Source organism: Eriocheir sinensis, chromosome 67, assembly GCF_024679095.1.
Source record: "Eriocheir sinensis breed Jianghai 21 chromosome 67, ASM2467909v1, whole genome shotgun sequence".
Lineage (NCBI taxonomy): Eukaryota > Metazoa > Arthropoda > Malacostraca > Decapoda > Varunidae > Eriocheir > Eriocheir sinensis.
The window spans coordinates 379,393-405,000 of record NC_066575.1 but is presented as its reverse complement, the minus strand read 5'-3'; the positions used below and the strand labels follow the sequence as shown (position 1 = coordinate 405,000).

General features: G+C 41.0%; 1 protein-coding gene and 1 long non-coding RNA gene across 7 annotated transcripts in view; one reads left to right on the top strand and one right to left on the bottom strand.

Annotated features, from left to right (window-relative positions):
- LOC126987896 (uncharacterized) overlaps positions 1-7,794 on the bottom strand; it is an 82,777-nt gene extending 74,983 nt beyond the window's left edge. For all 4 annotated transcript variants that reach the window (XR_007741270.1, XR_007741268.1, XR_007741267.1 and 1 more), the window contains exons 1-2: positions 7,590-7,794; positions 3,237-3,312 (exon numbers count right to left, since the gene is read on the bottom strand). This is a non-coding gene — a long non-coding RNA (uncharacterized LOC126987896). The remainder of the gene's footprint in view (positions 1-3,236; positions 3,313-7,589) is intronic.
- Positions 7,795-10,551: 2,757 nt separating this feature from the next.
- On the top strand, positions 10,552-25,408 carry LOC126987895 (GA-binding protein alpha chain-like). Of its 3 annotated transcripts, none has more exons than XM_050845392.1 (10): positions 10,552-10,771; positions 12,070-12,160; positions 13,497-13,622; positions 14,509-14,686; positions 17,046-17,150; positions 18,464-18,700; positions 19,762-19,817; positions 22,277-22,393; positions 23,252-23,391; positions 24,899-25,408. In XM_050845392.1, the coding sequence occupies exons 4-10, from the start codon at positions 14,518-14,520 to the stop codon at positions 25,038-25,040; spliced, it is 966 nt and encodes a 321-aa protein (XP_050701349.1). In that variant the 5' UTR covers positions 10,552-10,771; positions 12,070-12,160; positions 13,497-13,622; positions 14,509-14,517; the 3' UTR covers positions 25,041-25,408. The 3 variants fall into 3 exon arrangements, with proteins under 3 accessions (XP_050701349.1, XP_050701348.1, XP_050701350.1); XM_050845391.1 differs by having other exon boundaries at positions 13,497-13,626; XM_050845393.1 differs by lacking the exons at positions 10,552-10,771; positions 12,070-12,160; positions 13,497-13,622; ... (4 more) ...; positions 23,252-23,391; positions 24,899-25,408 and adding an exon at positions 15,558-17,033 and having other exon boundaries at positions 14,539-14,686.
- Positions 25,409-25,608: the final 200 nt, after the last annotated feature.

Below are 25,608 nucleotides of genomic sequence, written 5' to 3'. Positions count from 1 at the left end.
CATGGCACGGAAAAAAAAGTACTATACAATGTGAATTTGACATGGGTGAAGGAGGCATAGGCGTGGACAAATCAGCAAAAAGTAAAAAATGCAAGAAGATCGTTTTTTTTCTTATTTCAATTATTCTCTCACACACACACACACACACACACACACACACACACACACACACACACACACACACACACATATATATATAAATATATATATATTCTCTCTCTCTCTCTCTCTCTCTCTCTCTCTCTCTCTCTCTCTCTCTCTCTCTCTCTCTCTCTCTCTCTCCCCCCTGGGATCTGATAAGGGCGGGCGGACATTAAGAATCATTACTGCGGGTTGTCCACTGGTAATTATAGAGGCGGGTAACAGCTAATTCCGGGGACACGCCTCCCTCCCCGGGGGGCGGCACGGCGGCGAGGAGGAGGAGGAGGAGGAGAAATAAAAGGGAAGGACATAAATAAGAATAAAAGAAAAACATAAATTAAGAACAATACATAAAACTTTAAAGAGTAAGTATACTGAAATCGCCCATCTCCTCCTCCTCCTCCTAAACCGTAAAAATCAAGTTACTCTATTTTCATTATTTTAAAAACAATAAAAAACAAAGGAAAAGACAGGGAAGAGGGAAATTACGGTAGAGGAGAGGGCGAAATATCAAAGAAGGGAGAAGGAAGGTAAGGAGGGAGGGAGGGAAGGAGGGAAGGCGAGTCAGGGAAAGATGAATGAAAAACAGAAGAGGTTAGAGGAGAGACAGAGACAGACACCGGAGGGAGGGAGGGAGGAAGAGAAGGAGGGAGCGAAAGAGGAAGAGACGAACGATAAAGGAATAGAGGGAGTAAAGGATGAAGGGGACGAAGGGTAGGAGGGAGGGAGGGAGAAGGGAGAGGAAGGAGAAAGAAGAGGAAGAGAGACGAACGGAAAAGGGGGTGGAGGGAGGGAATAAAGGATGAAGGAGATGGAGGTTAAGGTGAGGGTGAGTTAAGGTGAGCAAGAGAAGGGAAGGGAAGGGAAGGGAAGGGAAGGGAAGGGAAGGGAAGGGAAGGGAAGAGAAGGGAAGGGAAGAGACGGGAAGGAAAGGAAAGGAAAGGAAAGGAAAGGAAAGGGAAGGAAAGGAAAGAAAAGGGAAAGGAGAGGAAGGAAAGGAAAGGAAAGGGAAGGGAAGGGAAGGGAAGGAGGGTAAGCAGAAGGGAAGGGGAGAGGAGAGGAAGGAAAGGGAAGGGAAGGGAAGGGAAGGGAAGGGAAGGGAAGGGAAGGGAAGGGAAGGGAAGGGACGGGAAGGGAAGGGAAGGAGGGTAAGCAGAAGGGAAGGGGAGGGAAGGGAAGGAGGATAAGCAGAAGGGAAGGGGAGGGAAGGGAAGGAGGATAAGCAGAAGGGAAGGGGAGGGAAGGGGAGGGGGGTAAGCAAAAGACAAATGCCCCATAACTGCCTCCACTTTACCCGGATTCCCTTCCCCTGACCACAAATACTGACGAGGCGCCTTCCTCTGCCCTTTTCTCTTCCCATTCTTTTTCATCTCCCCCTCACCATATCTAACATCCTCCCATTCCCCTTCATTCCTCATTCCACTCACCTTACCCTTCGCCCCAATCCAACGCCCAGTCATTCCCCTTTCCCTCCTTTCTCCTTTTATTTCTCCATTCCATTCATTTGTCTCTTCCCACAATGTCCTTTCATCATCCTTTCCACTTCTCTTCCTATTCCGTGCAAGTCCTTCCCCTTCACCTCCATACAACGTCTATTTCCCTCTACCTAATATCGTCTTAATCATTCAACCCTTCCAATGCTCCCTACTCCCCTTGTTCTACCCCTTCCCCCTCATCCCTCCCCCCTAATTCTTCCCCCTTTCCTTTACTTTTCTCATCCCTTTCAACCCATTCCTTTTCTCTTTAGTTTCCCTTCCCTTCTTTCCCTCTTTAATCCACCTGGAAATTTTTGGGTCTATCGTTTTCCCTTCGCATTCACCCCTTCCCTCCCTTCAAGTTCCCCTCCCCCTTCCACCAGCCACCCCTTTCATTTCTTTCATCCTCCCCTTCATATTCAACCCTTCCCTGTACATCTCCATCCTCTTTACCCTCTTCCCGCTTCCAACAATCACTACTTCTCTACATTCCCAATCTTTTCATCCCCTCTATTCTCTTCTCCATCCCCTTTACCTTCACTTCTATCTTCACAACACTTATCAGATGACTCCTCCGCTTAGCTTAATAACACTCCCCTTTATTCCTCTTGCTTCCCCTCCCACACCATGACGGAGGGAGGACAACACACACACACACACACACACACACACACACACACAGACAGACAGACAGACAGACAGACAGACAGACAGACAGAGAGAGAGAGAGAGAGAGAGAGAGAGAGAGAGAGAGAGAGAGAGAGAGAGAGAGAGAGAGAGAGAGAGAGAGAGAGAGAGAGAGAGAGAGAGAGAGAGAGAGAGAGAGAGAGAGAGAGAGAGAGAGAGAGAGAGAGAGAGAGAGAGAGAGAGAGAGAGAGAGAGAGAGAGAGAGAGAGAGAGAGAGAGAGAGAGAGAGAGAGAGAGAGAGAGAGAGAGAGAGAGAGAGAGAGAGAGAGAGAGAGGAGAGGAGAGAGAGAGAGAGAGAGAGATCATGCACATTCATCCCTGCCTCACCCTCAATCCAAACAATACCTGGCGTCCTGATAACCACACCTGTGCTGTCACCCACGGAGAATGAGGAGGAGGTGGAGGAGGAGGGAGGATTACATTCTTCCTCCCATTACTTCATCATTTTCTTAGTTTGTTATTTTGTTCTATTTTTTTTTTTCTCTCTTTCTAAATTTGTCTCTCCATTCCTCTCTCCTTTCCTCAATTGTTTCCTTACGCACATTTGACACTATTCATCCTTCCTTTCGTTTCATTGTTGCTTCCTTTTCTATCATTTATCGATATCTCCGTGCTAAACCATCTTCTGCAGAGAACTTGTTTGAATGCATATCTAAACCACTTCTGCAACGACTGGCTCATCTCTATAAGCTACCCATATCCTAATGCAAGATTAACCAGTATCTTCATTTCTTTATCCCTATTACTGGAAAACTGAAATTAATTTCCATTGTACTTCCTATTTCTTACAATTTAACTCTAACAGGCTGGGGGTGATCACCGGGCCCTATAAAGAGCCAACCAACGCCATAGGCGGATCATTAAAAAAAAAAAACAATCTGGCCACAAATTTGTGAGCCAGCATGTACAGGTAATGCCTCTCTAAGTACTCACCTGTCGCAACGGGACCTTGAATGCGATGAACCTGGTGCCAGGGATGATGCGACCCATGTCAGTGTACTTCTCCCACCTGAAGAAGGGTGAAAGGAGACAATAGTGAGGGGATACAGAGAGCAGGGCTCACAGGAACAATACATACCTTGGTGCACTCTGACACAAATGGTGTGAAAATAAATGTACAATCGTGGGACACAAGTGTTGACGCACTGTCCACTGTGTTTCGTTCACCGGCCCCGACTTTAGAACATATACACCGCATGGAAAAAGGCTAATGTTCAGATATGTCACTACATATACACTCTCCATAATTTATTTGATATGAATTTGTCAGTTGTGCACACTGATAAAAAGTTTTAAATTCGCGGACGAAAATGTCTCCTTACATTTCGTTCAAATTTAGTCATTGAAACACTGCGGCTGGCTGTGATTTTTGTAAAAAAGGTCCCAAGTTTTTTTGGTTATTTTTACCGTTTTTGTGATTTTTTTTTTTTTTTTTTTTAATGATAATTTCAAGGTCCAACTTCATTATTAGATAAATAAGTTGAGAAATGCATCTGCTTTATGTTAATAATATTGCAGTAAATTTTGTACCATTTCTATAGTTGCTTTTTTTGCCCTGCAAAATGTGTCCGGAATCCCAGACAAGTCTGGTAATGAAGTAAAATTTATAGCGCTGGTGATCCAGGGTTAATGTCCTGGCTTCATTCATAAGCCTTGTGGTGTAAACATGTTCTTCATTTGAATGGGAACCACAAGGAGGAAAATATTTCATCAAGTGGGCCGAAAAAGACTACAGTAGCCAAAGGATGGGAGAGCAGATAAAGGGTGGAGAGTGAGATGGCTAGCAGACGCTATTGTAGTTACCGGGCGCAGTTGTATCAAATACTTTTCTCGGTCGGTCCCCGTGGATTTCTGACCTTCTGACCTTGTCCGTTATATCCGAAATCCGTTATAAGCGGGTCAGCTATATCTAGGGTTCACTGTACATCGATATTTTGAACTTTCTTTATTTTCTGGAAGCTATTAATTAACCCTTAAAGCGCGGGTGTCGACAACTGTCGACGGCTGACGCCTGGCCTCAAACCGCAGGTGTCGACAATAGTCGACAAGCCATTTTTTCACTTAGCGCACTGTCAAATTTAATTTGTTTGTGCTGAAGTAGAGTAAGCATGTTGTTTTCTTTCAAACAATACCCAACCATGCTCTCTTGACTACTTTTTGGTCAGTGTATGTCAGTGTTAGCTTTGAAAAGATGTCTGCTAGACATCCCACCTCCTCTCACCTTCCAGTGAATTTCATCCATAAGATGGGGGCCATTTGACCTCAGTACTAACCAATGACATCAGGAAGGCCCGTAAGTTAAGTTTTTTGGGGTGTTTTTCACATAAACTGTAGAAAGTTTATGACTTTTATTATTAAATCATAGAAGGGAAGTCCACTAAGGGTGGAAAACTGTCTATAATAATGTGTTTTCAGTGAACTTATTAAATATTCAGTACTCGCGCTACCAATGGTCAAATAGATTTCAAATTAACGTCAAAGGACAGGTGAGGGTATGTACTTTACAATGATACTTCATTCAGTCTAGTGTGCAAGGTATGCAAGGTTAAAGTGAGGTATGTTGTAGTCTGAATTTGCCCGCGTGGGAGTACAGGCACGGCAAACAACCCCACACCTTAAGGGTTAATGCACTGCATCCAGAGTAATAGAATAAAAGTCAGTGCAGGTAACTCTCGATTTACGCGTGTTTGGTTTACGCGTTTTTTAAATAACGCGGGGTCCAAAATCCATATAAATGTTTAATTTACACGTTTTTTTCACTTATGCGCGATATTTTATGGAGTGGCCACCAGATGTCTCACGCAACAGGGCTCACATGGCGCCGCAGCCTCACAGCTGAGCTTAGTTCTTATCGCGCGCCACTTGAACGATACAGTACCCACGCTGCCATGCTACTCAACAATAGGGGTGGGCAGGTACTGGTACCAGTACTGGTACTAACAGTACCATCTATACGGTACAGTAATGGTACCAGACTGCTCAGTACCGGTACCAATACTAGCCAGTTGCTCATGGTGTCCCTCATTTCTTCCTCACACGAGTGAGGCTAAGACTGAGTGCCTGAGTGGATATCTCGGTGATATGGATATTCTCTCTCTCTCTCTCTCTCTCTCTCTCTCTCTCTCTCTCTCTCTCTCTCTCTCTCTCTCTCTCTCTCTCTCTCTCTCTCTCTCTCTCTCCACTAAATGAAGTGAATATTTATTTTTCGATAGAAACCTACCTCTTGTTTGATTTACATTGTTTTTTTATTTACGCGACCTCTTCAAGGACGCAATACTCGTGTAAATCAAGTTACCTGTATTAACCTTATGTGAGACATTCAATTAATCAGTGGGGGCATACGCCAGGGGGCGCGTCGCCACGCCACGCCCACCCTAAGACGCCAAGCCCAGGGGTCCCTCTGGGCGAGTCCCCATGCAGGTCCCCTTCCCAACCCGAGTACCTCCCGGCAGGATCTATCGACTTGCTTAAGCCACGAACTCTGTCGGCATCCCCTTGGCCTCCTCCACTCATGATTGTCTCTTACAGAGACAACCCGATGAGCAGGATCAGCTTCAGGGTAACGTGCCACGTGCCTGTAAGCCAGAGTTAGCGCTGACGTACTATGCAGGTAATATATGTCGAATCAGTCTCACGGAGTAGTCGCCAGTTTGACACAAAATCATTCCAGCGATATCCCATAATTCTGCGATGACATTTATTACCAAAGGCATCAATCCGCCTCTCCAAGTCCCCAGTTAGTGTCCATGTCTCACAACCATAAAGTAAGACAGGGAACACAAGGGAAGATCCAGATCTTTGTCCTTCTGCACAGGTATCGACAACACCATATACTCATGTTGAGCGAGTCCATAACACTGTGGGACAAGCCAATCCGTTGTAAGACTTCCTGGCGAGACTCACCACTGTTATGAACTACGCTACCAAGATACCGTACATGAAACTTTCTGAGATCTCAATGTCCTCGCCACACGCACCTGTACCTTGGTCTTGGCCCAGGAGACCTGAAGTCCCAAAGGCTTCACCTCCTCGTGCAGTGCCTCGAGAGGCATCACCAAACCCTTCAGCAACTCCACCAGGATTACTGTATCATTGGCAATATGGTAATACTTTCTAAGAAGTCCGCCTCCCCCTCCGCCACTCCAGCCCCCCCTACCTCCCAAGACAAGCCTGGGGAACTGTGGGGAACCAGGGTTTGGGGGGAAGCCAAAATCACTGATATAAGGGCTTCCAAAATTTCTCTAGAAAAATCCCTATATTAAGGAAAATTCACTATATGTGGGGGGGTCCAGGTGGGGCACAGCCCCCCTTGGTTAGGAGGGGGTTGTTAGTAGGTCGTAAAGTTCGGTTGGAGTAGTTTAAATACGCTCCCCACCCAAAAAAAATAAAAAATAAAAAAATAAAAATTCTGGCGCACCATACATGTGGGGGGCTCCAGAGGGGGGCACAGCCCCCCTTGCTTAGCAGGGGGGGCAAGGGGGGCTGTTAGGTTATAAAGTTAGGACTTTCCTTACTTTCGAGACTAGGGAATTTTCCTTCATTTAGGGATTTTTCTAGGGAAATTTTGGAAGCCCATTTTTCAGTTCCCCAGGCTTGTCTTCAGGGGGGACTTCTTAGAAAGTATTACCAAAGATATATGAAGAGCTACTGATGTTTCATAAGGTAGGTAATGAAATACTGGCACGGTCCTAAAACAAATCTCAACCCTATTTTTTTCTGGAAATCACTAAATGATTGACATTTCAATGACTTGTGCGTCAGCCAATGCCCCACTCCCACCTGTTGCCACTAGCTTACGTAGTGGACCAACCCCCAACGATGCCCCGTCCCATCCCGCGCTGATTATCTCCACCCCCCACACACCACATGCTGAATAAATTTAAACTAACCTAACCTAACTTAACCTAACGTAATCTACCTGACGGGGACCCCCTTAACAGAGAGGCTTCACCCCCCCACGACCCCCCTAATGGGGGGACTTCGCTTCCCTCGACCCCCCCTTCTATTTCCAGAAGTCATCTTGATCTTGATACATAATCCGCAGGGCACCCGTACAGGTGCATAACACGCATTTGTTACTGCACTGCATTCAGGGACCAAAAAATAATCCATATTGAAATTATTAACTTCGCAAGAGGTAGCTAGTGGCTACCCTCACGTCAATATTATCCCCAAAAAATAGTTTCCTCCGTGAAATCAGTGAGTGAGCTTTGAGGAAAATTTCTTACATGAAGGGCGCCACGTGAAGACCATCTCTCGCATACATGGTTCTTGGCACTACATTACCTGTCCGGAACCTTGTTTTTGTAGGACATGGCTATTGGTGTGTTGCTGCTGAGTGGCTGTGACAGTGTAACAGGCCCTTCTCTGCGCAGGGTGATGGTGTGTGCTGAAGAGTGAGGGTCGCGGCACAAGCAGCGGTTCAGATATTCAAGCAGCCGTCACTCCCCCTCCCCGGGATGTAAACACAGCACGGACACTCGCCTGACTCACTCTTATCTGCCCGTGTCCGTTTTCGTTACTTTCCACTGAACATTACCGATATAGTGTCCAGTTTATCGACGTAAAATTGGCTCTGTTGTTTTTTACAAAAGTAAATATGTATGTTCATTTAAGTTAATATGTAGCATATATAGTCAGTTGACTTGGCCGTTAAACCTGCAGACCTGCGGCAGGTTTAAACACGGGTTAATGCACTGCATCATTTTGGCTACCCAGACGATGAGTCAGCAAGGAATGTCAAGTAATGACTGTGCCTTAAAAGATAAAACAACGGCTTGAGCTGACATGACCATGCTGAGAGCCATGCTGATAATTATGTGGAACCCTTAAATAAATCACTTAGACCTTGAGGGTAAAGGGGAAAATGGGACCATAATATACGCTAGGTAAAAGCTGTGCGTGTGCGTGGCCTCGGTGCTCATCTCCATCACACTGGGTCATCATTTGTGCCAATAAAATCATTACCCTGGGACACAGGGTACGTAATATTTCCTTTACTGTCGCTTCCTATTTTTTGTTTGTTACGGATATTCATTTTCACCAGAATCTTGGCTTAGTAGTAAGTGCTGCGTCTGCTTATCCCCGGAAACTTGTTAATTATATCAATATCACATAAATTAATTTACAGATGAAAATATAGGTGGCCGGCATGCACGAGAGTAACGTACTGTTCACCATATTGTAACGGGGTTATTATTGGGTTGGAGGAGCTGGTAGTTTGTAATACGACATGTCGGGGAATTTGTTCGCTTTATTGCCGCACCCCAGCACTGCACATGTATTCTCACCTGGTAGGGCGGCCATACCAACCGGCAACCAGCCTAGACTGAATGGTTGCCTAGAGTGAGTAGGGAAGGCTATAGGCCCAAAAGAAACGGCCAGACACTCCAGTCATGCGAGCAGGCAGCACTTCTATACAATTAATGGATAATATCAATGAACCCTATACTATGGAACGGACACTTGCGCCAGCCTTGTCATTAATTAAGCCGCGAATTTTGGAAAATCAACCGCTTTGGTGCGAATCACCATAACTGCCTTATTTCTGGGGCTCGAAAACCGACTCGAAAGGGTAAAAAATCGAATAAATTTGTAAAAAACAACTCAGGGAAAAAAACTATTTTTGAGTTCCCAACCTTGAAACCCGCTCATTTTTTTAAAATTTCAAAAAACTTATTTAACAAATGATTTAGCCCTGCCAATGTGCTTTCCAATATGATGCATAACATTTCCCTACTCCCAGTAGTTTCGTCGCTAGAGCTAAAACGTAAACCCTGTCGCGAGTGATTTTGACGAACTCCAGACACTTTGCCGTTTTCGTCTAGTGTTGCATTGCTATTGCCTCTAGAAGGCTGTAATTTGGCATGTAGCCCCTCTTGGCAATATAGTTTGACCAACTCGAAGAATTTTTTGATAGCTTGATTCCAAGTTCGTCGTCGAGCCGTCACAAAATAGCCTGTTTTTCGGCCCTTTTGCCGCGATTTGGACACGTCCTAGTTTTTTGCTAATTACTTTTTTTTATTTATTTAATGCTTCCCATTTTTTTCTGATTATTAATCTGTATTAAAAGAGCTTTCATTTGCCACCAAGCACGCCTTTCTAGCTTCAGTAGTTTTCGCTCGAGTAAGACCAGGTTGCATCATGTTACAAAACTTATCAGTGGCATAGTTAAAAATAATGATAATAACAATAATAATAATAATAATAATAATAATAATAATAATAATAATAATAATAATAATAATAATAATAATAATAATAATAATAATAATAATAATAATAATAATAATAATTGTACTAAATATTAATACTACTGCTACTACTACTAATACTAATACTACTAATACTAATACTGCTGCTAATAATAATAATAATAATAATAATAATAATAATAATAATAATAATAATAATAATAATAATAATAATAATAATAATAATAATAATAATAATAAATTCTTATTCTTATTCTTATTCTTATTATAATTATAATTATTATTATTATTTTTATTATTGTGTGTGTGTGTGTGTGTGTGTATTATTATTATTATTATTATGTGTGTGTGTGTGTGTGTTATTTTTATTATAATCAACAAATATTGATCTTGGCTACATTGAAGAGAGAGAGAGAGAGAGAGAGAGAGAGAGAGAGAGAGAGAGAATGATAAGATAGAGAAGTTACAATGACTTTTTTAGAGCGGTCCGCGGTAGTGCGGTATTTTCAGAAAGTTAGCGGTAGTGTGGTACTTTTTTGTGATGCGGTACTACCTCACTACCGCACTATCGCAATAAGTACCGTACTTGCCCACCTCTGGTTGTCTATGCCATATCTCGTGATGTCATATTATCCAACCTGCCAGAGTCCCTGTAGGGAGAGTATGGGAAGAGAAGGAAAGGGAAGGAAAGGGAAAAGGAGAGGAAAAGAAGGGAAGGGAAGGAAGGCAAGGGAAAGGAAGGGGAAGATAAAGGAAGGAAGGAAGGGATAGGAAGGGGAGCTAGATTATATATATATATATATATATATATATATATATATATATATATATATATATATATATATATATATATATATATATATATATATATATATATATATGACCCACGGACAATGAAATTTATTTTTATAGATTGCGTGCACAACTGATTGATTGATAGTTTATTGTTGCAGGCAAACAACAAGGGAGAAGGGATCAAGTTCAAGCTTGGGGCCGAGTTGGAGGCAAAACAAACCGTGCTTCTTCTTCTTTTGATCTGTTCCACGTTGGTGCCGCAAGACAGACTTTCTGCCGAAATGCCATTCACTTGGGACTTGGGTTACAGGGAGATCTAACCACATCTTCACTCCCTACCACAGAGAAATCTCGTCATCTGTGACATCAAGATCAAGCGGCATTTGTTTACACGTACGGCCAGTGATTGTGGGGCGTTTCCCACTATAATTATCATAACAATTGATTCCCTGGTTAAAGGTTAGTTACAGGCCGTGCGTTTGCGTGAATTTTCGTAATACGTCGTTTACCGATTTCACAGGGGAAACTATTATTCTTTGACAGCTAGATCGAATTTACAGTAGCTATCTCGTGAGGTATTAAGTGTTCACATTGTTGTATTTTCGTCTCTGAGTGCAGTGCAGTGAATAATAGCTTCTGGAAAATTGTTGGGTAAAGATTCGTTTTAGTACCGTGCCAGTATTTCATTACTGGCTATTTAAACTACTCCAACCAAACTTTACGACCTGCTAACGGGGGGGGGGGGCTTCGTCTCCCTCGACCCCCCCTTCTAACCAGGGGGCTCTGCTCCCCCCGTGGACCCCCCCACACATGTATATGTGACATTTCTGCGAGGAGGTATTTTTCGCAACACCGGCTGCACCGTCGCCGTGGCCGCCGCAAGAGGAGGCTGTGCTTTCGTGAATATTATCCCCTATTTACATCAATAAATAGTCCTTGAATTGGATTTTGAAAGCGATTCCATGATTGTTGAACGAATGTAGATAAGATATATTATGAAGAGCTAGTGATGTTTCATAAGGTGGGTAATGAAATACTGGCACGGTACTAAAACAAATCTTTACTGTTTCCATGATTGTTGAACGTTTGTAGAAAAGATATATGAAGAGCTAGTGATGTTTCATAAGGTGGGTAATAAAATACTGGCACGGTAGTAGAACAAATCTTAATCTAAAAAAGTGTATGAGCCCAGGACGGGACATGGCGGCAGTGGTCCACTATACACGGGTCGGTGCTGCGAGAAATACCTCCTCGCAAAAATAAGTTGCTCTGCTGTTCAGTACGCATATACAATGGGGGAATATGCAGCAGGAAAAACATTAATTTGCCTGATTTTGTTGTAGTTTGTTCATTTGTGATCTTTGTAAGTGGTAAGTGAAATATAGAAACAATTAAATTGAACTTCTCTGTGAGCTATTTTGCGGCTATGGTGGCGGGTGCACAACAGGCAATTGAAAAGTCAATCATTTAGGGATTTCCAGAGAAAAATACTTTCTTTATATTCTATAATAAACAGCATCACATTTTGTCCAGAAATAAACAGTCAGCATCTCAAAATTAGTTGGCTACCCTCTCATGAGTAACCTCCTATTTCAGTTTTCATTTTATTTAGATTCAAATAAAAATATTACGAAATCCAAAAATATCCAAAATCCGCAACAGTTTTGGTCCCATAAATTTGGGATAAGGGATTCTCAGCCTGTATGTGTAATGAGTATGTTTTTTACATAGTTTTACTAAGTATCTTGTTTTTTCAGAGAAAAGAATGTCATCAGAAATGTTAGAAGGAGTTTTTGTCTCCAGTGGAGAAGGGGAGTTATGTCTCCCTACACTGCAACAGAACACATGGTAAATCTTTTTTTTTCACTTAACTCTCATGCCCCTATTAAATATTATTATCTAAAACTCTTAATAGCAATTCACTTTATGATCCTATATTTCTTTTACCTTCTCTGGAGCACTCCATATTTTGGCATCAAAATGCCTTTTCATCCATTTATATATATATATATATATATATATATATATATATATATATCTATATATATATATATATATATATATATATATATATATATATATATATATATATATATATATATATCCTGTATTAAATTATGGCAGTTGGTTCAGCACCTTACATAGACGGTAGACCTTCTGTTTAGCATGTTTTTCTTTAAAGATTTCCTTATAAAGTGAGACTTATATTTAGAACACATTTTCTGTACAACACAGTTATCCTCCATATAATGTGCATTAAATTAGTGGCGCACTAAAAACGCTCCATACGGCAATGAGGCTGGTCAGTCAAACAAAAATCAGAGAAACAAGCAATGAAAATGTAGAATAAGCACAATAACAAGTGGAAGGCCGCTGACGAGCATGCGTCAGACAAGAGCCCGAGTCCCTCCTGGCTCCTGCATGATTGGCTAAATGTATTAGGAATTTGACTGCAGCGCCAGTTTTTTGGTGATGGAATCCCTGCTGAACCCATATGATGTAGGGCAAAAGGAACATGGCTTTTCACCTCACAAGGTGTAAGATTAAATACTTTTGCCTCCTTTCCTCCAAAGTCATTACCTCCTCTTAGTCTTTATTTCTTCATTGATTTTGAGCTTTATTCTTTTAAAATTCATAACACATCCATATGCCTTTACTTACCATTGTTAGATTCATGACTTCCAGAACATTATCTTTGTGAACAGACTTACCACAAAAAGCTGCAGGGACAAATATTTACGGTACCTTTTCTAAGAAAGCTCTTATATCCTCTATCAGGCATCCACCCTCACTATTGATTCTGAAGAATATCATATCTCTCCTCTGTCATCAGTATCTCATGTTTTCCCCCTGTACAAGATTGGAGTGACTAGGTTTTGATCTTTCTTTAAGCATGGCAAAAGTCACTGCTTATTTCCTTTTATAATGCAATATCACTCAGTATAGACATAGAATTGTAATCGATCTTGCTAACTTAGAAGTAGATTGTGAGAAATGATGTGTTGCAAAAAATATGTGATAAATGAATATGTTTTGCATTTTGTTGGAGCCTCTTCTGTTGAAGGAATATTTACTTTGAGACATTAGTCACAATCCTTCTAAACTGAAGAATATATCTCAAATCTGAGAAGATGGATTTTAATACAGCCATCAGCTCTGCTTGACAACCATTTTTATTCCTCAGCATGCCTCAGCAAGTGTATGCCATCGATGTCGACATCACTGAAACAATGGGTGATCTCTTGGCTCGTGCTGGAGAAGCCTTGAGTCTCGATCTAACCCACCACAGAGTTACTGTACTTGGCGAGAGGCAGGTGACTATGACTCTTCTGTGTACTGACTTTATTCATCATGGAAATTATGATTCTGCACTTCGGTTTGACATGGGCTTGCATTCAGAAAAGTTATTTTATGATTGAGTTGACTTTTCATCCTATAAAAATTATTGCTGAGTTACACATCGTCATATGAACATTTCATAAGCTTAGAGAGGTTACATTCCAGAGATCCTAGGGAAAGGAATGTAAATATCACCTTATAACATTTTGAGCCTTTTGATGATTTAACAAACTTTTATTAATAATATTACAACAAAAGTTAATTCATTTGAATGGTGCTAGAATTTTGTCTTGCTCTCTGTTCTCCTGACACCCCCACATGCAGCACTGTTCCTCTGATCTTACCACTGCCCATTTGGCCAACCAGCAAAGCCTTGTATCTTTCATTTAATATCCTTTGCAATAGCAATTCTACTTTACAGCGAGTAGAAACAAGACAACCATTGGTTATCGGCACTTGGGGAACAATGGAAGCAGGATAGGTTTAAAGATAACACATGTACGCTTCACTATGACCTAGATATACAAACTACACTTCCACAAAGATGCACAGTACCAGGTAACTCTGCATAAATACCTCGCTCAGGGCTAAGCATGAAATACACATTGCTAAGCAGGGAAAACATCTCAAACTTTATCCTTCGCTCCTAACATAAACTCCAAAATGCACTCTATGCTAGTGTCTCATTTACACTCATGAGCCACACACTGCAACCACACTCAAGCCCCCCTGGGTAAGGTAATTTTATTAGGTATATACTTAGTATGACCCATAAGATGACACTCATTATTTAAAAAAGTGGCTTAAAAACTACTTTCCTGTATCATAATAAAGTTTTATATATCATCTTTATGCAGCTAAACCTCATGGATACCTTACAAGATCAATGTGGCACCAGAACAGGTCGTGTACAAGTTCAGTTTGTTATTCTGCCTGGCAAGGAAAAAGAAGAGGGAAACAGAAGAGGAGTGTTGGATATTGTAGATGTTTTGAAGTCTAGTGAAGAGGAGCCAAGCCAAGAGGAAAGAATCAGAGGTATGAGGAGGGGACGAGAGTGTTTATTCCACTCTCAAACATTCGGTAGGCTTTATTATTATTAGATGCTTTACAAACATTCATGCAACAAAAAGTCACTTAAATGAAGCTTATATTTTACTACCCTTCCTCAATTAACAAATGCCAAAATTTGCTTTGATTAGTTTTTTTCCCATGGACAATTGTGGTACTCCCTGCTGAAGTGAGGTAAGGAACATGGAGGTTGATCTTGAGATATCACTTGTCTCACATCGACCAACTATTCAGGTGTTCTGAGGCAATTTTTCATCGACTGTAACAGTGTTTAGCAAGCCCAACGTGTATATGCGTTGCTAGTATTTCCTGCAACCATAGGCACTGACGCGTATACATGTCGCTAGTACTGTACGGGTTAATCGCTGCTATCTGTATTCTTTCCAACTTTCTAATTACTTTCTTCATTCTAGGTGACCACACTAATGCAGCATATTCTAGTCTTGGACGTATCATTGATGTTTTTAGTTTCTTCACCATTTCTTCATCTAGATATGTAAATGCTGCCTTGTGTGTGTGTGTGTGTGTGTGTGTGTGTGTGTTGTTTCCCCTTCGCACCAAGTCATGAATACAGCAGTGGTGGGCATTTCGATAACTTTTATTGATGAAGAATGAAATCATTTTTGACTAACGTTTTTCAAATTTGCCATTATTGAGTATCGTTATTGAAGTCATGGTATCGAAGTCCCCGTTTCGGCCAGTCGATAACGATACTTTTTTCGATAACTTTTTCATTAAACTTTCACTTTCCTTCTCTTGACCTCTTGAGTTTTTACACGTCCAACTATATAACGGGTTTGAGCATTGTGGTCTTGTATTGCCGTACTGTCCACATCAGGGTGGCCAAGGAGCTCGACTCGTGGTCTTCCAGTGGGATGTCCAAGGGGGTCGTTAACGAGAGCCTCTTCCCCGCGCACTACAAGGAGATGTTTGTGGCCTTGTTCAAGTGCTACAACATGACCACCCCCAGCTCAGCCACAGTGGAGAGGGTGTTCTCAATGGGCTTGAACATCTTGAAGCCCAAGAGGAGCACCCTCACATTCATGAACTTTGAGAGGGTCATGTTGCTGAAGGGCAACGAGCACCTGCTGCAGTTTGAGATCCCTGAGGAGGAGGTGGAAGATGTCTTTGCCTAATTTTGTGTATAGTTTTTCGTTTTTTTGTATATATTACAGGTAACTCGATTTATGCGAGTATTGTGTCCTTGAAGAGGTCGCGTAAATCAAAAACAATATAAATCAAACAAGAGGTAGGTTTCTATCAAAAAATAAATATTCATTCAGTGGAGAGAGAGAGAGAAAGAGAGAAAGAGAGAGAGAGAGAATATCCACATCACCGAGATATCCACTCAGGCACTCAGCTCAGCCTCACTCGTGTGAGGAAGAAATAAGGGACACCATGAGCGACTGGCTAGTATTGGTACCAGTACCAAGCAGTCTGGTACCGGTACCGTACCATACAGCTGGTACCATTAGTACTGGTACTGGTGCCGGTACCTGCCCATCCCTATTGTTGAGTAGCGTGGCAGCGTGGGTACTATTGTTGTTCAAGTGGCGTACGGGAAGAACTGAGCTCAGCTGTGTGGCCACGGCGCCGTGTGAGTCCAGTTGCGTGAGACATCTGGTGGCAACTCCATAAAATATCGCGTATAAGTGAAAAAAAGTGTAAATTAAACATTTATTTGGATTTTGGACCCCGCGTTATTTAAAAAACGCGTAAACTAAACTCGCGTAAATCGAGTTACCTGTCCTATATTAAAAATACAAGTTTTTTTTTTACTGTTTAAGACTTCCTTTTTTGGGTAAACAACTAAGTAATAATGGTATTTTATGAAAGAATGGGTTAAAGTATTATTTAAAAGCAAAAATTAGCATTATTTAAAGTTTTTTGTTGTGTTCGTAGAAACCACTAGTTATTGTTATCATTATCGCTTTCACCGATTTGGTCATTGAAAGTTATCGAGTAATCGTTTTCGAAGTCGCCGTAATCGAAATAGGTTATCGAAGTATTGTCATCGCTGTCTGGGTCAAGTTATCAAGTGCCCACCACTGGATTACAGCCGCACAACACCTACCTCCCCTCTTTTCTCCCAGGCTTCAGCATTAATAGATAAGTTATTCACAATTTTCTGATAATGAACACCACAGAAAAGAGCTACAAATCTGTTTTCTTTCATTACAGGCTAATTATAATATGAATTATAGATACATCACCAGATTGAAGAGGTTAAATAGCATTCTTTTTAAATGAACTCCATATCTGTAATATTTGCCCTCCTATTGCTCTACATTCCTAAGGGTTCCTTGTGATTTTCCTCTTCTTGCAGAGGATATATCTCTTCCTGTTTCACAACCAGAGAAGTCCAAACCAACACGATGGATTGTGTCTACAGAATTCAGAGAAATTCAGAAAGCTCTCAAAATGCCACGAGGTTAGTAGAAAGAATGAAAAGAAGCTTGTTCATTATTATTTTTACAGCAAAGAATGTTTCATGCAACTCAAAGGCAAAACAAAAAGAAATAAGAGAATTCCTGCCTTGCCCTGCTCCCACAAACAGGACAGGAGGATATTCCAAAACAAGGGTCAAATTCAATGGACAGTGTCTTGATATTCCTCTCTTGAAAGTATCTTAAGTCATAGAGAGGAAGAAATACAGCTGGAGGAAGGCTCTGCCAGTTTGCTAGTAAAAAGGATAGGGGAATTAAGATGCTAGTTCACCTTTGCATTAACCCTTTCCCTGTGAGTGTCCCAGGGCTGCATGCCCTGGGATTGGTGGAGGCATGCAGCAAGTTTAGAAGAGCAATTATTATAGTTGGTTTCATTACGTCTGTCCACTTACAAAGCATGGATGTTGAAAGATGTGGCACATGCACATTTGGGGGTCATGATTTGTTAAGAATTAGCATGTCCAATATCATGTGATAAGTGTTGAGACTATTTTGTCAGTAATATGTTTGAATGTTGATATATACAAAGAACCCTCACACATTCTTATATAAATTTCAAACATAATGACTTCTCCGGATGTCTTGACACAACATGCTCACTCGTTCCTCCCAGCAAAAAGGAATATTTTCACTAGTTCCACGGCTGTGAGTGTTAGCTATGTAACTCGGGACTGATTCCATCCTACTGCTAGACTTGAAATTACTTGTTAGAAAAATGCTAGTTGTGGGGCCCCACTGTACACGTATTATTATAATATATTATTTTATTATTATTACTATTATTATTATCACTATTATTATTATTATTATTATTATTATTATTATTATTATTATTATTATTATTATTATTATTATTTTATACCATTATAACATTTGAAATTTTATAAAACTATTATAATTAGTGATTTTTTTGTGATTATAATTGATTATAATTACTTGATGGAAATCATTTGATCTTAATCTTGCCAACCCTTAGTTTTTTATTATATATTTATTTTTTCAAGACATACATGATATTAACCCACACCAAACACGGTATGGCTGGCTTGTCCTGCCCACCCCACAGATATTTAAATAATCTCTATCTAAAAGCCCTTAAATTTACTGAATAACAACAACAAAAATTTAGTAGATGCCATATGGTGTTCCTGGAGCATAAAAACAATTTTGTTGATTTAAAAATTTATTTCATGTTATTTTATGGTGAACTACCCCTTAAAGAGGTTTTATTGTACTGTGTGAACAGTTAGTTTCTCATTACTTGATGTTCAGTAGTAATGTAAACCCTTGGTGACAGACCCCAGGAAGTGGTCTTCATCCCATGTACGAGTGTGGCTGGTGTGGGCACGACAACACTTTCCTGAGGTGGGACCATACCAAAATCACCACCGGAACCTTGATGGAGCCCAGATGATGTCTCTCACCCCGTCCCAGTTACAGCAGAGGAATATATTGGTGACCCCTGCCAGTAATGAACCCAGTAATGACCTCTTTCTTACACACCGTGATCTGCTGAGGCAGACTGGTGCAGCTGGTGAGTGTTTTGATCATGTGTTTTGTGTGTATTTACCTAGTTGTAGTTTACAAAATATGAATTGTGTGTGTATTGTTCTGCCTCCAGATTAATATTGTTCCAGATTATCCTCAAGGAGATTGTCTTGAAGTACTTCATATATCAGTGGATTTCAATGACTTTATAATATGTATACTTACTGGTATACTAAGATGTTCACCAAATTTCAGATCATGTAGACAAAACACAAGCACGTAAAAAAAAATGTTTTGGAAGAAAATTTCAGTTATCCATTGGTCAATGGTAATAACACAAATGCAGATGTACTTTGGAGAGGTCAGTCAGCTAGTCTATGTGACCATGACTCAAGCAGTCACTGCTATGTCAGGACAGCACCCTGCTCCACCAAACTTACCCACACCCTTTTCCTGGGGACTGCCAGGGTGGTGCAGATGAAGCACAAGCTTGCTGAGCCAGGCCCCAGGTAAACCTGTGGCAGGCTCTCCATGTGGGTGCCTGGATCATTCTGAGCCTCTCAGAGGATCACAGACTACCTATGTCATTCTCAAGAAGGCATTCATCTGTGCATTGTGAATGAAGGATTACCTCCGCATAAATGCTCCCTCAGACCTGGAGTCCGGCTAAGAACCTTTAGTTCTGGTTAGATCTTAGGCTTAGGAGTGGCATAGGATCTAAGGAGCCTAAAGGGTAAATACATGCCATTGATTTATTTATGTGGAGTCTATGTATGGTTCAGGTGTTTTCCCTTAAAATTATATCCCCATACTTGAGATCCCAAATTATAATTCTGACAATCATATTGGCTCTGTCACTAAAAAGGCACTGTACAATGCTGCACTGTTTGTTAATGTATTGTAATTTGAGGGAACTTACAAAGAAGATGCTGCTTTTGATGTAGGAGCCAATGGAAAGCGAGACAATGTCACCACACTACACTTTTGCGTGGGGTCAGGGTTTGCAGATAATGCTTTGTTGAAACTGAGTAGAAACCCACACGAGCAACCCACCACCCACCATGTTTTATCAGTACAGTATTGATTTTTTAATTATTTCTTCATCAGCTGTGTGTGAACAGCCTGCAGCTCCTCCTCAGTCCATCCAACAGCAGATTGCCCAGGTAGGCATTATTGTTTTGTTGTATATTGTGTAAGACTTTGCCATAAGATAGATACCGAAGAAACTCATCGTATTTTGTGCTATTTCAGAATGGAATTGTAATGGAATTTATTACTCTGTTATTGAAGAGGAAAAATCATTATTTATTGTATGTATATTTATTGACATACAGTAAAACCCCTTGTATCCAGTAACCATGGGGAATCAGTGGTGCCAGATTAGTGGAAACTCTGGATATTTTAATAATATTCAAGTACACTCAGGAATTCATCTCCCTGCTAGCTGGAAACTTCTAGTTTATACATCCCATGCCAGTTTTTAAACTGATGTAACCACGCATGAGGGAACACACATTATGTTTAAATGTTCCATTTGTCTTGTTTTCACATGCCTCTTCAATCAGGAGCAGGGTAGAAAGAGTAGCACCTTCAGACCCTAGCAGATAAAACTGCACATCTAGTACCTGATCCAAGACCATTTTTGGCTCCTGTAGTGTGTGGTGCTTATCTGAAGTCACTCTTCAGTAAAAATTCTGTGAGCTGCTTAGATTGGCTTTGATGCCTTAAAGATTGCTAGGTCACTCCTTATATTCTTCCATTAACTCCTAAAGGGCAGGGATGTTCTGACATTTTCCCCAAAATTGCTTACTTTCCATTATCAATTTCATTGCTTTGCCTAAGCCAATAGCTTTAGATTTATGGGCATTTCCTTTATCCAAACTTCCTCTTCAATCTACCACAAACCTGACGTCTCTACGTCATGTGGTGTGTCTGTGATGATGTGATGAAGTGCAGTTACTTGTACCTTGCAGCAGGACTGTGTTCAGAATGCTGCATAAAGGGGCTCTCACACATTCCTGGTCCCGGTCCAGATTGTCCCCGATGACTCCCAATAAGGCGATTGGGGACTGACCGCCTGCAAAATAGGCAATAATCCCGGGACCGGTGGCTTACCGCCGGTCTACAGCAGGCAGACCAGCGGCTTACCGGCAGTAAGCCGGCAGTTTACCGGTGGTAAGCTGGCAGTTTACCGGTGGTAAACCGGCGACCATATACGATTTTCAATTTCTCCAACCTGCGACTGCAGCAGGCCACACCCAGTTGAAAGGGTATATAAATGCCCATCCAGGTGTTTTTGATCACTCCTGAGTTTGACATCATCATGGCTTTCCTCAGCTCTTGTGAATGTGAAATTGAACTCCTAAAATTGGACGTGGACAGTGACCAAAGTATGTTGACGCTTGTAGATTTAATGGAAAATAGACGGTTAACCCGTACCGTACTGGCGACGCGTATACACATCAGCGCCTATGGATGCAGGAAATACTGCCAATGCGTATGCACGTTGCGCTTGCTAAACACTGGTACAGTTGATGTAGTGGGTTTATTTTTGCTACAGAGACTGCCATAGACAATGGCAACACTGCATGAGTGCATCTGTAGCACTGGCAACACTACCCAAGCTGGGGAATCCCAAGCCACCTGTGACATCAACATCAATATCAAGACCAAGTGTAAACAATGTCGCGGCGGCCCATTGCTACCCACAGCCACGCCTATGGTGATAGACAGTGAGTTTGAGGTTTCCTCATTTGAAGAAGACGTGGGAGCACTCTCAGACTCTGGAAGTTTTTGATTGTAAAAAATACCATTTGTGTAAGGTATTATATGTGTACGAGTGAGCTAAAATTCTGAAAATCCCACACTTATGCTCCATGGAGTATTCTACATCTGTGTGCAACAAAAATGGGCTACTTGGCCTCTATCACTTGTCAAATCCTCCATAAATCATCACAGGGGCTGTTTCCAGCCACACCGTGGTAACACTTCATGGAGTTCTGCGAAAAATAGGTCCATGACATTTTTTTCTTATTTTTTCCACTTTTCCCATCACATGGAACATTTTTAAGCCAAAAAAAAAAAAAGTGGCTGGTACTGGGTGAGCCAAAAATATATAAATCGTCCGGTACTATACAGGTTAAAAAGAATACAGAAGAAACGTAGGGCAACGTGGGTGAGGGCATGGATGCAGAGAAGGGTTGTTACTACTACTACTACTGCTACACTCTCTCTCTCTCTCTCTCTCCACTGAATGAAGTGAATATTTATTTTTGAATAGAAACCTACCTCTTGTTTGATTTACATTGTTTTTGATTTACGCGACCTCTTCAAGGACACAATACTCGTGTAAATTGAGAGTTACCTGTAGTATGAGAATGAAATAAGCTCCTACCTTCAGTGGTCCAGTGTAACACGATTGACTCCTTTGAAAACAAGCTTGACCGACACTTCCTTCAACTTAATATTAACTAGAGTGAATTGCAAAGTTTTTGAGTCATCTGATTAATGTAGAATCACTTAGGTTTAAGGACAGACCATCTAGTCTGGACCATGGGGTCTGTGTGGTCTGATTTTCTATGTAAATCTCATGAATTATTTGTTTCTTTATGTTTATTTATAGGTCACCTCAACATCAGAAAATAATCAGAGATCAACAACATCAACAGGATCAAACGCAGCTGGATCACAACCAATACAGTTATGGCAGTTTCTCTTGGAACTTCTGACCGAGCCTAAGGTGAGAATATTTCCTGGGTAGCCTTTCTATTTTCATACCTCTCTTTACTCTCTTTTACTTTGTGTGTCTCTTGTGTGCTGCCAAGGCATATGCACCAGACAAGCATGACCTGACTTAGTGTTCTGACTTGCTACCCTGCTCCATTTCCTTGTTTGTTTATCTTGCTGTATTGGAACTTTTATGTTGTGTATCTACTGCTGCCACTACACCACCCTGTCTTGCTGATGTGCAGAGCTGCAAGGTGAGTTGGGGAGGCACCATTCATATGGACATAATATACAAACATTTATGTGGCTATTCTGGTGGATTTATATTACTTTGCCTCCAATAGCAATAAAGGAAACAGAAGGCTCTCAACTCACCACACTTGACTCAGTGGGGCTGTACAGTGTTGAATTTTTATTTAAGTTTTTCATTGTTCTTCATGTCTGATGTTACAAAATTTTTTGCCTCCAATTCATGGTCAACTGTGTGTTGATTATGCTTTGAGTGTGCAGGGAAGGCACTAAATATCAAAATATGTTTATGGGAGTAGGTACGAAGACACCTACTGAAATACTCTTTTTACTAGCTACTTTGCTTGGCTCTTTTCCTAGTTTGCATCTTCCCACACATTCTTGAAAACCTCTTTGCCTACTTGTTTCCAAGTTCTGCTGATTATATAATTTACTATGGTTTGTGTTTGAAATTTATCCTTCAGTGGCTTCACACCTCCTGAGCTTCTTGATTACTTACCTTCACATACTTTTGCTTCTCTTTCCCTTCCCATCCTTATCCTCATTCATGTTCCTTTTAGTCCTGTATTCTTCATGCTGTGTGTGCTTGTGTTTACTTGGTATATATGCTTTTGTCTTCCAGCTGGTGAAGATAATTTCGTGGTGGGGGTCTGGGATCTCTGGAGAATTTCGCCTACACCAGCCAGAAGTTGTGGCTTCCCTTTGGGGACATCGGAAGGGTCGACCCAATATGACATATGACAAGCTCTCACGTGCTCTCAGGTATGAACTGACAAACCTTTTATGATTGTGCACTCTGATCAGAAAATCTCATAGGTTTTCTATTCATATGCTAACTATTGCATCAACTGAGATAAAGTTATTAGTAATCTTTTTCTCACACTGCCTCCACCTTCTAGCTCTTCCAAGTCCTCCAGACTAAAGTCCTTTTCTTTGGGGTTCTTAATTTTCATTCATATTATAAGCATTCTCTCTCTCACATATGTTAATCCATGTGTTTATTTGTTCTATCTATCTATCTGTATATTTGTCTTTCTATCTATCTCAAGAGAGAGAAAATTCATAAGAAACGTAAGACCTACATTCAAAAGGATGCATTTAATGAGACCTTTATAAATGGTCTGATGCACTCAGTGCACATAGGCAGGCTGGGACACAGGGCAGAAGGTAGATATTTGAATCTTTCTTTCTTAATATACACTGGTCTATACCTGCAGCACTTTCAGTGCAATGCAACAAATAGTTCCACTTCCACCCGAGTTACTCGAACCAGTAGCTGGGCCCTCCGGTTTGTAGGTAGAAAAATAGTGATGAAATTGTGGTCAGTGGCATTGTACTTAGAGGTATACTAAATATTGCTTAAAATAAATGGAATTAATCCCTTAATCCATTACAAAATGGAATTAATCCTTTTCAGACAAAATAATAGGTTTTGAATGCACTACCGAGATCTTACAAAAATCATTGAATTATATAAAGTTCTGCTTATATCAGTTTTCATATAAAAAATGCCATTTTTCTAGCTACCTTCAACTGAGCCATAACTCATTGTATAATTAACTTTTTTTTTTTTTTTTTTTTTTTTACAACAAAGGCAACAAGGTGTAGGAAAAAAAAAAAAGCTCGCTACTCACCGCTCCCATAAGACAAAAGTAAAGAGTGGCCAAAAGAGAGGTCAATTTCGGGTGGAGAGGTGTCTTGATACACTCATCTTGAAGGAGGTCAAGTCATAGGTAGGAGGAAATGCAGACGAAAGAAGATTGTTCCAGAGTTTACCAGCGTGAGGGATGAAAGAGTGAAGATGCTGGTTAACTCTTGCATAAGGGATTTGGACAGTATAGGGATGAGCATGAGTAGAAAGACGTGTGCAGCGGGGCTGCGGGAGGGGGGGAGGCATGCAGTTAGCAAGTTCAGAAGAGCAGTCAGCATGAAAATATCGATAGAAGATAGAAAGAGAGGCAACATGGTGGCGGAATTTAAGAGGGAGAAGACTGTCAGTATAAGGAGGGGGAGTTGATGAGATGAAGAGCTTTTGACTCTTACTTTGTCCAAGAGAGCTGTGTGAGTAAAACCCCCACACACGTGATGCATACTCCATACGAAGGCGGACAAGGCCCCTGTATATGGACAGCATCTGTGCAGGGAGAAAAACTGGCGGAGAAGATACAGAACGCCCAACCTCGAGGAAGCTGATTTAGTGATTCCCAAAGTTTCAGATAGCAAAACTCCAAAAACTACCAAAGGTTGACTCATTGTTTTCCCTTTTCAGATATTACTATGAAGGGGACATGATTGCCAAGGTTGCAGGAAAGAGGTTTGTGTACCGCTTTGTGCTGGACCTCAAGGTTGTTGTTGGTTACAGTGCTGCAGAGCTAAATGCACAGATAGAGCAGTGTTTACAGAATAGGTAGCTAGCTTGATCCTTAGCTTTCTGGATTTCATATTAGGGGAGACTACTATGTACAAACTTATGAATGACTTAGATGACCTAGGTACTACCTATCTGTTATTGAAAAGGGGAAGTGAACCCAAGGAGTTAAGGAGATGCAAGAAATAAAAAAATGTGAAAAGGAACATGCCTTAACAACACAAAAAAGTAGTTTTCCCCCATAGAAATAAAAGTATTTGGAATGAGTTAATATGGTGAGGAAAAGTGTGTACAGGAATTTATAGAATAATTCGATAAATATAGATATGGAGAGAGGACCTCATGGCCCTGTGTACTACAACTATTTATATATAAACAAATATATTTTGCTGATATGCAGCCAAATGTTCAGCTATTGTTATCATGTTTGCACACACCCTTTAAATCCTCCCCATTACTTTTTTAATGTGACAAATTTTTGTGCATTTTTCACTGTGACATCTTCAGTCAACTGCATGGGTGATTAGTTGTACCAATCTATTGGCGAGGAAAAAATCAGGGGAGAAACCCACCATATGTTGTGGCAAGTTTGGCAGTAAATGTAAAATGCA